The following is a 14,048-nucleotide window of genomic DNA, read 5'->3' as shown; positions in this document are numbered from 1 at the left end:
CGGTGGGATTACTGCAGGGCCTTCTTCCTCGGATTTTCCGTTCATGTGTTCAGTCTTGCCGATGATCGATGCTCACCCAGTAGCCGGCTCTCCTTGTATTTGTTCCAAACAAACTGCTGCTGTTCCTGCAAACATAATAGTCTTTTTGGCGGCTCCCGTGCCTGTTCAGGACAGCCGATCCAATTAATAGTAACATTGGTTTGGACAGTGGGGAAAAAAAAAACATACAAGGAATGTTTTGCAAATTTGTCACTGATTATTAACTCAGCATCAAGCTAAAAAATGTCAACGTGGTCGCAGTTGTCAATTAAATATTAAGGTTTTCAGATAGTTTTACTATTTTGGATGTAATTTATTTTAATTATTCTCACAATTTCGTTGCTATGTTTTTATTTTTCTAAAAATGTCTTCACATCTGTTTATATCATCGGTGTATTTCTATTAAACTGGTTGAATGTATTCTCTCTTAGTTAGTTCCCTTCACAGTCAAAAGGAGTAAATGTGAAAGCTGGTACTCAAAGTCTGTTGTCTGACTATCAAATACTCCTTCCCTGTAGACTTTAAAGGTGATTTTAAAGTTTTAGGGTTTGTTATAATTAACTTGATTTTCATCATTAACGATCTGCAGATTATTTTCTCCATTAATCGACAAATTTGTGTCTGAAAAAATGCCCATATGATTTCCCACAGCCCAAGGTCACATCTTCAGGTGTATTTTAGATGATTTATGAAGATATTCAGTTTATAAAACAGAGAAAGGCAGCAAATTCTAAGATTTGAGAAGCTGGAACCAGTTTGGCATTTTTGGCTTAAAAAAATGAAAACGATCTAATTAATAATAAAACTAGCTGCCAATTACTTTTCTGTTTTATTAATCAACTAACTGCTGCAGCTCTAATTCTAACCGGGAGCCATAGATTTACAAGGAACCAATACTTTTTCCCTTCCGATGTTTACGCAAGAACCTATTGAGCTTATGAAAAAACGTGTGCGTTAACTTGTGGAGGTTGTGACCAGTGTGTTCTTTGGCTTGTGCACGAATCATCAAATCTGCTGTTCCGTTGGTCGGACCAGCTCAAAACAAAGAGTAATTGGTCAATGGAAGACTAGTAAAAAGGTTTTAGCTTAAGCATGGTCATACATGAGGAATGAAATGGAAGTATTTAGCAGTTTATTCATGTGGAACGTGATGATTGTTGGACCGCAAGGGGGTCGTTTTAAAAGTTACTATGGATGTTTTGATACTTTTGTTTCACTGTGAATCTGGGTCATTGCAACCCATTGTGAATCCAAACTGACTACAGCTGCTGCCCCTCCACGAAGAAGCCATTTTAAAACTCTTTACAGCCACCTTTGAAGCCCACAGGAGGCAACTGTTTGATACTCAAAGATAGATTTTTGGGGGAGTATCGCCTGAATCTCATTGTCTTCCACAGACGTCCCGGATTCATGACTAACGAATAAGTACTGCGAAATCAGACACATATCATGTGGTCACACTGCAAACATTATATCTTCATAACCGACAGACTCTTTGGCGTCATTGCTAGAAATTAAATGAGGTGACACAGGAGCTATCCTGCTGCTTCAGTCTGCCGGTGTTCGTTCTGTGTATCTGCAGCTGTCTTTGACGTTGAACCCCGGCTCATGTTGCGCAGTTGTACGTCTTACCCACTTTCCTGCTTGCAGGATATATGATTTAATGGAATCAAGTGTAATAACAGCACTGGAGGATTGCAAGAGCTGAAGTTACTGGCAGGAAAAATTGTTGCCATCGCGGAAACAACTGGGATTGGAATTGCTGGGATTTTTACATCCTTATTATGGTACTTTCCAGGATAAAGTTCTTTGCTTCCTTGAATGTGTAGGTCGGAGGTCAGGGTTAGCTACATAGCTGCTCCCTTGGAGCTGGAAGGAATCTGGTATCATGCACAAAGACATCTCTGCAGGTTGGATGCTTGCTGACGTGGCGCTTGACTCCTGTGGTTTATTGCCTGAATGCAAAGCACATATAGGTAGATATAGAGAACACCACGGGATTTCTAGTTATTCTCACTCGTCTTTTCCCAAGTAAAGTCTGTAGAACCACAGCAGACGCTTTCTGTTCTGATGCAGGTTGGTTGCTTTTAGTGCTGTTTTGTCTTTCACCAGCTTCTCATTTCATGTATTGTGACCATATGATGGAGTCTAATGTCCCTGGTGTAGGTCTGCCCACTTTCCTTAAAACTAAAATATGATTTAACCCAAAGTGACTGAGTGACCAGTGCACTCGGTGACTCACATCATGTTGCTTATACCAGCTCTGTGTCTTGTGGGAGCCGGGGCAGCATGAAAATGACAGGCCGACACACTCAATTTACGACCGGAGAACAGGGTGGCTTTCAGTTTTAAGCAGCCCTCGATTGAGACATCACATAGACCCAGACTCTCCTAATTACACACAAACACACACACACACCGAGGCAGCTAGAGTTATTGGCTAGACACGGACTGCGGAGGCAGATAGCCTTGTCTAACCTCTACATTTAAACAGTGTTTAAACACAAAAAAATGGGGGAAAGACAAGCACACATACACTCACACAATCGTTACCATGGTCATTATTACATCGATCTGCCCACAGACGAAGAAATGATGCAAGGAAATGAATGAGATTGATAGACAAACCGCCAAGGGAGGGTCAGACTGATGGAAGAGGAAGCTCAGGGGAAAATAAGAAAGCAATATCTGATGAGAGTGGGAACGTTTCCTGTGCATGAGAGAGTGCATGTGAGTCTGTGAATTAGGATGAGGCACTGGAGAGTTGTTTAGCATGTTCCCCCTCTATAATTTCCCATGTCTGTGTTTGGGGAAAGGTCATCATTAAGTGAATGTCATCCGCATAATTATAGTATCTTCCTCTGTATGTGTGTGTGTGTGTGTGTGTGTGTGTGTGTGTGTGGCCATGGCAGTGCACCAGTGCGTGTCCAGCCTGTCTCCTCCGGTCCCTTTGGTTGGCTGGCTTGATTGTTTGTGTTGCTGTTTTCGAGCTGGCTGCCTGAATGACTGAGCCGCTTCGCTCCGCTTTAGGCCGTCATGGCTTGGCCGGCTGGCGGGCACCGTCTGTACTGAGGGGAGGACTAAATATAGCTCACTGCACCAGGATGAAGACAAACTGGAGAGAGAGAGAGTGGGAGGGGCGTAAATATAGAGTACCCTCATGCAATTAGAGAGTCAAGTGCTGCTGGGAAATTTTAGGGAAAGAGGGACAGGGAACTCTCAGCCTGTTCTCTTTACTAGCTTTGTGCATTTGTTATTTTGGCTGACGGCAGCCTGAGTGCCTTTGGTGTGAGTCATCACATCTGACAGAAAGTAACCCAGTTTAAAGGGCATCGACTAATCTTTATAGTTGTCATGATCCTGCTGTTATGCAAACAGTAGAACCCACTATTTTGCATTTTTCACTCACTCTCACTCTGTAACATACATGACAAAACCTTTACAGGCGTGACAGAGCAATTATACTGTAATCATGCTCAACAAGGTCCTAATCTGAACTGTAGCATGAGCTCGTCATTGATTTAAAAAGCCACCACAGTCACATTGAGAGAATTCAGTCCTAAATTTCTGACACAGAATTTTGACCCAGGCCCAAAATGAATTAGGCAATGATAGTGTCGTAAATTCTTGGTGTGACTTGGCCAAGAGGCAGAGCAATAAAAATAGTGTTTTTGTCAAGACATTGTGAGGCTTTCAGCTGTCCTCCACTATGTTACAGTACGTGACATGAAACAAACAATTGTTGGGCTCCCAGGGCTCCCAACACCTTACGCCTGTTGTGTCTTTGGAAGTATCATACAGTGCAATCTGGCACGACTATTTTCAATTGGCTAGCAAACTTTCTTTGCCCAAAATAGCCCAGTTTATGGGGGCCTTAACGGCTGGGGAAGACTGTTGATGCGGGCAACTATGGCAATGGAAAGGTGTTGGAGGAGGTTGGTTTCAGGCGCCGTTCAGCGATTCCAAACACTTTGTTTAAAGCACGCTTACCCCTTCAGCTGTCGGTGGACATGTCCCACAGATCCACCGTTAGAACCACTATTTTTGACGACCAAAAATTTCACAATTCCCCTAAAATCACACAGGAGTACACGAGCCGTAAAAACGAGCAGATGGCTCCCTGGCGCCATGTGTTTCTTCTGCTCCCTCTACTCTGGAGCAGAATTACCATTAATTCTGCATTTCTGCTTAATCCAATCAACTGTGCAAGCAAGACCACGAAAGACTGACATGTGCGGGTGAGACTCGACCTTTTGAATTATTACAGTAGTGGCGTTTGCCTGACGATACACACCTGTGTGCTCTCATATCCAATGTCATGTGTCATGCTGAAATTGCCGGAGAAAACCTTTTCTGGATCTCTCTTCACCCTCGTGCTTACACACAGACACACTTGACTCTGCGCCTGCAGCAATAGGTGTCCTCACTTTCTCCTTCCTCCGCTGTTCCCGTTATCACTTTCTTCCTGTCTGTGTCTTTTTTCACTTTATTTAGCTCTATTGTGTATTCCTGTTGTTCGTTTTAGGGTCACCGTGTTCCCAGTCTGATAAGCAGACACTGATATCTTACATTTGATATTAGAATTAACCTGATAAGCAGCAGACGCCGTATGTACATGTAAATATTTATTTCTTGTTCATATCTGGGTTATTGTTTGTTCTGCATCTTACCAAACCATTTCCTTATTTGCTGTCTCTTTTTCTTCCAGAGTGCTGATGTCAGTGTGTCGTCCTTCGGGAAACAATCTGGTACCGCTCAGAGAGCCTCAGAGCTCCGCCTGTTCCTTTTGTGACAACCAATCACACCGAGAGAGCAGCTGGATCGTACACACCCCTGAAGCACTTTGATAGAGATTGATTGAACGCATTTTTTTTCTCCTTCACTTTCATCTTGTTGGTTATGGAAACCAATGGGGATGTGTGCCAAATGACGTTCTTGAAAAAGCCATTTGCTGCTCTCATTCCTTGAGTGAAAGCCAATCAGAGAAGGGTACAAAAAAAATTATGGAGATCGGAGAGAAAAACTCATAATCATTACGACTGGTGGCTGACTAGTGTATGAAAAAGAAAATAAAAACAATTATATATCAGCTCAAAAAGTGCCTCATTTTCAGATTGTAGCCATTTTACGAAGAACTCCAACTTAGCCTCAACTAACTGAGGCACTGGGTATTTTTTTGTGCTTGATTTGATGTAGTTACAACAAAAAAAACAGCAGAAGATATAAAGTGGGAAGCACTGGTGTGAGCTTTTGCCGCGTTCATGTCACATGGGATGAATTGCAGAAAGATTCCAATGTTAATATGTGAGCAACAGTTTTATGATTACAGAGTTGGTCGTGTGAGGGTTAAAAATACTACGCAATGGTCAATTTAACACTGTATCCACAAAATTTGGGCTTATTTACCTTGAATGACAGACTCTGGCTCACATGTTGCATTCTTAAGTATTTCGACTACATTTGTTTGTCATTGCGCGCCAAGTTGGATATAAAACTCTTAACATTCATAATTCATAACTTGGATGTAGACAAGAACAACATTTACAAGTCGAAACCTGGAAATCACAATAAATCTGATATGACATTAATGCAGCATTTTCACTAACATTAATAATGATAATGGTACTAGCAATCTGCTGGCCTTCCTGTCTACTGTGAGAAATATTAGCGTAGCCGCTGTTAGCACTCCGTCAATCCTCGTTTTCTCTTTCTTCTGACTTTTTAACAGAGCCACACACCTGAAGTATTAAACACACGTGCTTGAAACAAAAGGCACTTGTTGCAGGGGATTCAGTAGCTTGCTAGTAAGCTAAAGCCAGCTAGGTCAGATTAAGATATTAGCATCGAGCCAGGACGTAAATTAACTGTCCTGCTGACAACAGCTCAGAGCAAGACCCCTGATATAGAGAAAAGCAATCCCATTAGTGCTATTAGCTCCAGACACGTATGTCTCACTTAATCTTCTTCGTCTCAGGATGCTAAATAACATACAGTACATACAGTAGAGGATAGAGACCCTATCTATAGCCATGCTTATGCTAGCTCAGCACACTGATTTTAGCGCCGGAAAGCTAGTCAAGTTTTTATTTCAATACTGTCAGTATGAAATAATAAATGAAACTGCTAATCTGTTCTCAGTCTTTTATACGTTAAGTTAGCAAACATTTTAAGAAGAACGACTTTACAGTTTTTAATTTTCAAACTGGTTGAATTGAAAGTGATTTGACCCTTAATCCTTCTTCTAAGACTCTTTGTTTCTGTCTCCCTACTTTCTGTCTTTCGCTTGGCTCTTACTTTAATCTCCGCTATGCATCAGCACTTAAGTGCCTGTCTATCCTTTTTATCTGTCTGTGTCTCTGCCCCGTCTTAGCAGCTAGCACTAAATAGGGCTGTCCTAGCAGGAAATATCAAGTCTATTTTTGTCTGTTTTGGCTGTACAGTTCTCATAAAATAACTTGTTTATGTTTGTTCGGTGTGACAATGATCTATCAGATGACTTGACCGACAGCCATGGCGCTAACCGGAGGACTTTCGGACTGTTTCTCTTTGCCGCTAATGGAGGACTTAATTGTCGCAGGGCTGTCCGTGCCAAATCCCTACAACAACAAAAAAAGACTAAGCTCCGACAGCACCTCAAGAAGCAACCTTCAGCTCCCAAATCTGGACTTAGTGCTTTGTTTTGTTTTAAAAATGTAATCTTTTGTGTTCCCCCGTTGTTTTATTTGCAGTGTGGGGGAAGAAACTGTGACATATCTCGCCTCGCATTCTGCTTGTGACGTGACTCTCGGAGATGAAGGTCATAGTGAAGACTTGCGTATGCTTTAACCTTGAATTTGCCTACAAGTCTGACCAGAGGAGAAAAGAAATATATGACCAGAGAGAGAGAAAAGGCCACCACGGAAAACAACAACAAAAACCTAATGTTAAATACATGTGCATCTATGTAGCTATAAATTGTACTCGTGTGTTTGTCTGTCTGCCTGCCTTGGGAAGTTCATGAACTTTCCCATTCTGGTCACATGACTGTCGGGGGGCCTAGAGCATAACAATACAGCTTTATTATGAGCAGATTGGGATCTGGGGTTGGAATTGCCACTAATAGCAGTTACAAATGCAGAAGTGGAAAAGAAACAATTAGACTTCAAGCCAGATTCAGCACATAAATCCATGCTTTCATGCAGACTTGCAGGCAAACACATGGGGATTAGTTGAAATGTTTCTAATGTCTTTTGGAGATGTTCTCATGTTGAAACTCGGCAGTTTTCAGCAAAACACAAATGCTCGAGGGTACTTGTAGTTTAGAAAGAAAGAAAGAGAGCGCCCAAACTGACTTGCTTACACTACCATCCTGCCATTTAGAGCCCTGTTCACGCTCTGAGCATCTCATGAACTTTTGAAACAAACGTTTTTTACTTTATCAAATCTGCCTGCAGTCTGGAAAATCCTTTGACTGTTTGTGGCGAAGTGCTCGATGGTCACAGCCACCTGTGATAAAAGTTCTTTTGGGAAAGCTCAGCCATTCAAGACTTTTAAGTGGCTGTATGATTTAATTCATTGCGAGTTTGGAGATGTTCATAAAATGTGCAGGAACGTGTTGCTGCTGTTCTAAATTGTTATGTCTCTTGCTCCTGTTCCCCTGAGGGATGGTACTGAATGGGAATATTGTGAGATTTGCCATTGATGTAGACAGTTTTACTTCTGTTGCTTAAGAAAAAAAAAATCTTGACTAAAAGGAAAAAAAGTCAAACAACAAAAGGACTTGTGGTTTCTTTTGTTTCTCTGACTGACTGTTTCCTTTTTTGGTTGCTGTCATGTGGATGATTGTTGAAAAAGTGACAGGCCTAGGACAGAAAAATAAAAGCGCTACTGATTTTAAGGGGGGGGGGCAGCACACTACAATTTACGGGCTGAAGCATGTGTGAGCATCTGCATGAAATGCCACAGACACAGGCAGCCTCATGCCCCTCACACACTCGCCACCTTTGACTCACACTCGGAAAGGCTGCGATCACAGTGCAGATGTCACACTGTAATGTGGAAAAGCCTTTTTAGTTAGTCCCATTCACCACACCCATTGATAAGATCATTTGCACTCAACATTGGCAGGTTGCCAGCGGAGTTTATCACTCATCTTACTGGTAATTTGACCAACATGGTGTTTGCAGGGTGAGCTCAAAGGCCTCCCTGTCTGTCTGATTTGATACTACCCTCTCACTCAACACTCTGTATAATTAACCACGCAGGTTTTTTTTAGGCATGATAAACCTGTGCATCTTATTGTTAACATGTATGGGATCTTGTGTCATCCTCATCCACAGATGGCCAAGTAACTCAACCCAAGCTGAGGCACCGTAAGAATTAATAGAAATGAGAACACACACACATCAGGCCTGCACCTGCAGATCCTCTCACTTTCCTTAGTGAATAGAAATAAGGTTAGTTGAACGATCCAAACCTTGGTTACACCTGTGTAAAAGAAGAAGCCCCCACACGTGAAGGGTTACTGAAACCTACACTCTTTACGGCTCATGTTCTCTTAACTTTTGTTCACTTTTTTCCCCATAATGCACCGGCACAACCAGTGCTTCTGATTCCATGGCTGACTTTTACGATTATTGGCGAGAATGTGCCTCATGAAACATTTTCTCACGTTAAGTTTTTATGAATGAATGAACTGATCATGAAAAAGTCAACTCTTTTCCTTGTGATGCAGCCTTGGGCAAGTGGGGAAGTTGTAAATCCACCAGAGTTACATTTAAGACTGAGCTTTCATTCTTTGGTTGATGTGAGAAGATAAACTAACATCTGACCCACGCTCTCAATCCCAGCAAAGTCTGTATGTACACATGGAGCAGGATGGAAATGTAAAAGCCGTATCAGCTCTGTTCTTGGATGAGGAGAGAATGGAGGAGGCGGGCGAAGGGGCACAGCTGCCATCTGGTTGTCGTGGCGACATGCAGCAACAATACCCGCCCTCGGCTGCGTTGGCAACATCTCCAGGCGAGACGAGGAGGGGTGCTGGATGGGAGCCAAGGCAAGGGGACGCTAAGTTCATTTGGAGAGAGGTGCGCTGGATGAACACCAAAAGGTGGACCTGTTGTGTCTGAGCGGGCGGGTCCAACATCTCCTGATTTTGAGTGTGTGATACTGTATCTTTGAGTGCAAACACACCTACATGTACCTATTGGCACACAGCAGCAGACAGACTCAGTAACCTTGCTTATTTCCACACTGCAGGGTGGATACGGGAATACTTGCACAGGCGAATGAATCCAATACAAAAAAACACATTGAGTAGCTGTTCTGGAGCTTTTGATCATATTACAGGATTGTCATCAGCATGTGGACTTCGTGTCTGAGGAAGCTCTTAAAGTGGGCAGGGAAACAAATGGAAATTTGAACATCCAAATCTCTATAACAGGGCAAACTCCAAAGCTGCAGAACTGCTACTAAGAGATTGGGCTTTTTTGATGATGTAATTTTTGGTGGTCATGTTTTAGATTTTATTTATATGAATTACTTATATAAGGGTCAACACTCAACAATAGTGTTTCCCAGCCTGGGTTCAGGAGAAAAGGATAAGAAAGAAGAAATAGTTCTGTAACACGGAATAAGGCTTTTCTCAAAAATGTTGCTTTTTCTCTTGTTAGGAGACCCTTTTACCTCTTCAGAGCTCCACCTATTTGAGAAACTTGAGAAGGAAAAATCACTTGCTCATAACTCATGTCCGTACTTAGGGCATACATACACATTTGCCCCAAGGGATTGTTTACCTTCCCCAGAGTTATTAATGTTTTCTTTGAACATTCCTCTTGGCACACCCTCTCCACAACATGTCAGAGCAATAGCACAGTAGCACTATCTTAAATTTGTACAGCTTGATTGATCATGTCCCCAATTTAAACCTGTCTAAATGGAACTTCTAATGTGCAGCACCCACCAGTGTACTCATTAATAAAACCCTGATGCAGAGGCAGAACTCTTGTCCTCTGCATGGGCGCCTTAACAATCACATGAAAAAGTCTTCTTGATGCAACTGTTTATGTAAATTGTAACTATATTACAAAGGAGGGCTGAAATCAAATTTAAAATGTCAAGATCCTCAACCACTCCGATACAGTCAGACTATCTTTCTTCAGCCAAATGGAAACTTTTAGTACCCTCCCCTGGTTTTGACACTCTCTCCCCCTAAATACTTTTTGTACAGTCCCTAAGTGGAAGTGGTCTGTCTCTGCTATAAAACACTGCAGGAAACCCTTGTGATGATAATGGTATCACAAGTAGTCATTGCTTTATTTTAACTGTTTACAAGGCAAAAATGCATGAGCAACAGACAAGCCCTTCACTATGTGTCCCATGAAGCATGGCCTTATAATTGATCAACTTGAGCATTGAAGATGACATGTAGATAAACTGTATTGAAGAACTTTTTTTTTTGTTTGTTTAAAATGAATACGTGAGACTAAGGTATTGAACATTCACTGCCCTGCATGGTATGCAGTGATTGGAAAATATGCACTAACTCTTACAGTGTACATTTTATAGACTTTATGGACAACACTAAAGTTTGTCAATGTGTATTTTATTTTAAAGGGAGGGCTGTTACATGATTGCTAAGCCCAGTGAAAACATGTCTCAACATGTTTCACATGTCTCCCTGTGAAAAGAACTGGGAAAAAACGAGTGGTATAAATCTCCAATCAGATGTATGTGTTGGCCTCCTCCATAGGCTTGAGAGTGCTATGCCGTTTACATCATTGGTCCCCGGCCTTATGGGGCATGTACAGTCCGTATTGCTGCATGTTGGCAACAATACAGGAAGTCTTCCCGTCTTATGACTTCCTGCATGGCGCAGACCACAGGAAGCTCGCTGGATGTAGGACACGGAAATAGCTTTTGCTCCCATAGCAGATGTAGGAATGTTAATGTAGGCACTATTCCATGCTGCTAAACTGCTTCCTTCCCATCATTCACTCTTATTCAAGCATACAGTAGAGGTTGAGGTACAGAAAGTATATCTATAGTGATTGAGGTATGTGTAGAGCCAGTGTTTTCCCCATGGCAAGTTGCTGTAATAAACATAGCTACAGGTGTTTTAGCTAAGGTAAACTTACTGTATTACAGTACACTGTAAGCTGCCTCTGCTAATCCTCCCACCACCACCAACCCCCCTCTCCTCCTATAGAGGCTTTAGGGCAAAGTTAATCACTGTAGACTCAATAAAATGCGTTTACACACACGGTCATGGTCAAACCAAGTGGATCCGATGGTTTGCTCCATCCTCTACAGGGCTGGTGTGAGAAAATCTGATCCACAAATGCCACAACCATTTTCTAATGTATTTCCAGCTCTCTTTTCCTCACCACCCCCTCTTTCACATAGTGTACTTAGCCAAACAAAAAGGCCTTTCTCTGTCTTCCCCTCCCCTCCCTTTCTCCCCCCACCAACGAACGCGCACCCTTCTCTCTCGCCTCATAAGAGAATGTTTGCCGTGATTATGGACTTGTATCTATTACAGGCTGCATGCGAAATTAGCTCTGTCACTCCATATCTGCTGGCTGGTCTGAGAAAAAGGGAGGTTGAAACTGTGTAAAAAAAAAATAAATTAAAAAAAAGGGCCACATGGAGTGAGTGAGTGAAAACAAGAAGAGGTGAGGGGGGGGGGGCTGTGAGGCCTCTGTGCTTTATTTTCCTTGAAAGCTCTCTGAAAACCGCAGACACATGGTAAAGAATTCCCCTCATAGTAGGAGAAGGGGGAGGAGGGCCGGCTTTGCAAGAGAACACCACACTGTCTGTGATAAACACACTCACACACTGGGAAATATTATAGGCCAGCACACACACTTTGGAGAGGAAGGGAGTGTGTGAACCAGACGCGCAAACACTCAACCACACAAAAGGCGACACAGAAAGAGTGGGACTTTGAAGGAGCCGGCAAGCCAGCACCTTGACATGCCTGCACACGGAAACCTCCAACCATCATGTCACCTAAATAGCTCTCAGCGCTATGGGAAAGTGGTGGTGGTGGTGGTAGGTGGGGGCGGGGGGATGTTAATCCAATGTACAATGTGTTTAACTTTGACAGGCAACTCCTTCAGACCTTCCCACCCTCTCCTCGCTGCGGGGCCCCTTTGAGCTTGTAGATTGAGGACAAGCATTGAACTGGTATTTAGGTGGAGTTGGCTGACTGGGAAAAAGGGTCAGGTGGTGTGAATGGACCTGGTGGGAGCTGTGATGTGGGCTTAGCGTGGACCCAATGCCCCTGGAACAGAATGCCTCGTTCGCTGATTGATGAAGGGGGAAGCAAAAACACACATTTTGATAAGCCTTTTAATGCTCAGAAAGAACAAAATCAGTAACAATGATTCTGCCGTTTATCTTGTCCTCTCTAACTTGTTTAGAAAATGATTTTTGCTTCACAGTTTTATTGCCCAACATGACACCACAGCAGAAGAACTACTACTAACATCCAGTGCTTTAGGTCACACATGGGATAATAAAATGGATCAGTAACGCCATCTAGTGGAACATCTGCTCCTGGTGTAAACACAGACCAGGTCACCGCAGGTAAAATCCATAGCCAGTGAAACTGCCTGACAATACAGATTGGCCTAAGATTATAACAGCATAATTCTTGTCATTACAGTGTGTAACCATCATGGCTCAAATCAATAGGAACAAACCACACAATGACTTGTTTTCTTCAATTACTCTTTGAATACTTATTAATGGCTTATCAAAGTCAGAAATAGACCTTCTCACAAAAGAGAAAGAACAAGTTTTTCCATCCAATAGAATGTTAGCCCAGAGACCAGCATGCCGAAACCCCGCTTGTAAGCTCAAAAGAGGAGATGGAAAATCTGTGTCAGCACACTGAGTAGCCACTGCCTGCCTGGAAAATGAGGACACAAGAAATGGGAATGCAATCAATTTATAAAAAGCCTTCCAGTGTGACCCTTTTACTCTTCATGCTTGACATTACATTGTGCAAATCATTTGCCAAATGAGGCAACAGTTATTCTCAGAAATCCACGTTTGACCTCTTGATTTTCCACTCATAAAGGTTTCGGTTTCTCGCAGGAGAGTAGTGTGAAGTCAGAGTTTGAGGATGTCATGTAATAAAAATGCCATGTACAGAAAAACCCAGAAAGCTGAGGGAATCTCAGAAATATTTGAAAAGTCAATACATTAATTTTCACAATCAGGCCTTGAGCTGATCGATAATGTTCACAATGGACAGCACTGTAGGGCTGCAACCAACAATTATTTTAGTTACCAATTAAAACAACAGAAAATCGTGAGAAATGTCCATCATATTTTCCCAAGGTGACGTCTTCAAATGTCCTTTTTTGTCTAACAAACAGTGCACAAACCCACACATATTTAGTTGACCATCACAGACAATGAAGAAAAGCAGAAAATACTCCAATTAAAGTAGTAGGCACCACCAAACACCTGGCTCAGATGATTAAAAACTTATCAAAACAGATGCTGTTTAATTTTCTGTTGATCATTCAACTAGCATAGTTGTTTTAGCTAGTAAACTAAATATGCTTTTGCAATTATATAATAGCCTCTGCATTAACATACATTTTAAAGCTTATATGTTCCAGTTTTTCAGTTTATGTTGTAGTTTTTAGGCTGTACTTTTATTTATATTGCATTTTATTATATTGTTCTTTGTGCTATTCTGTTCAATTTGGGAAATAGACTTCTTCACTTTCTTGCCAAATGAGAGGATGGATACCACTGTCCATAACACATTAAGCTAGTGCCAGCAACCAGTTAGCTTAGTTAGCATAAAGAAAGGAAATAGGGGAAACAGCTTGCTTGCTCCCTCCAAAAGTAAGAAAATCCATCTACCGGCACATGTAAAGCTCACTAATTAATTAATTAATTAATTATATATATATATATATATATATATATATATATATATATATATATATATATATATATATATATATATATATATATATATATATATATATATATATATATATATATCA

At 41.7% G+C, this 14,048-nt stretch overlaps 1 protein-coding gene across 1 annotated transcript in view; it reads left to right on the top strand.

Moving 5' to 3' along the window:
* The window catches only part of si:ch73-335l21.1 (insulin receptor substrate 1-B), a 45,818-nt gene extending 38,021 nt beyond the window's left edge, over nt 1-7,797 (top strand). The window contains exon 4 of the mRNA XM_038730647.1: nt 4,748-7,797. Coding sequence (XP_038586575.1) covers nt 4,748-4,755 — 8 coding nt within the window. The 3' untranslated portion in view covers nt 4,756-7,797. The remainder of the gene's footprint in view (nt 1-4,747) is intronic.
* Nucleotides 7,798-14,048: the final 6,251 nt, after the last annotated feature.

Source organism: Micropterus salmoides, unplaced genomic scaffold (assembly GCF_014851395.1).
Source record: "Micropterus salmoides isolate LMB-PRFRI ecotype aquatic unplaced genomic scaffold, ASM1485139v1 Ms_hic_scaffold_2, whole genome shotgun sequence".
Lineage (NCBI taxonomy): Eukaryota > Metazoa > Chordata > Actinopteri > Centrarchiformes > Centrarchidae > Micropterus > Micropterus salmoides.
This window is presented reverse-complemented; position numbering and strand designations above follow the sequence as displayed.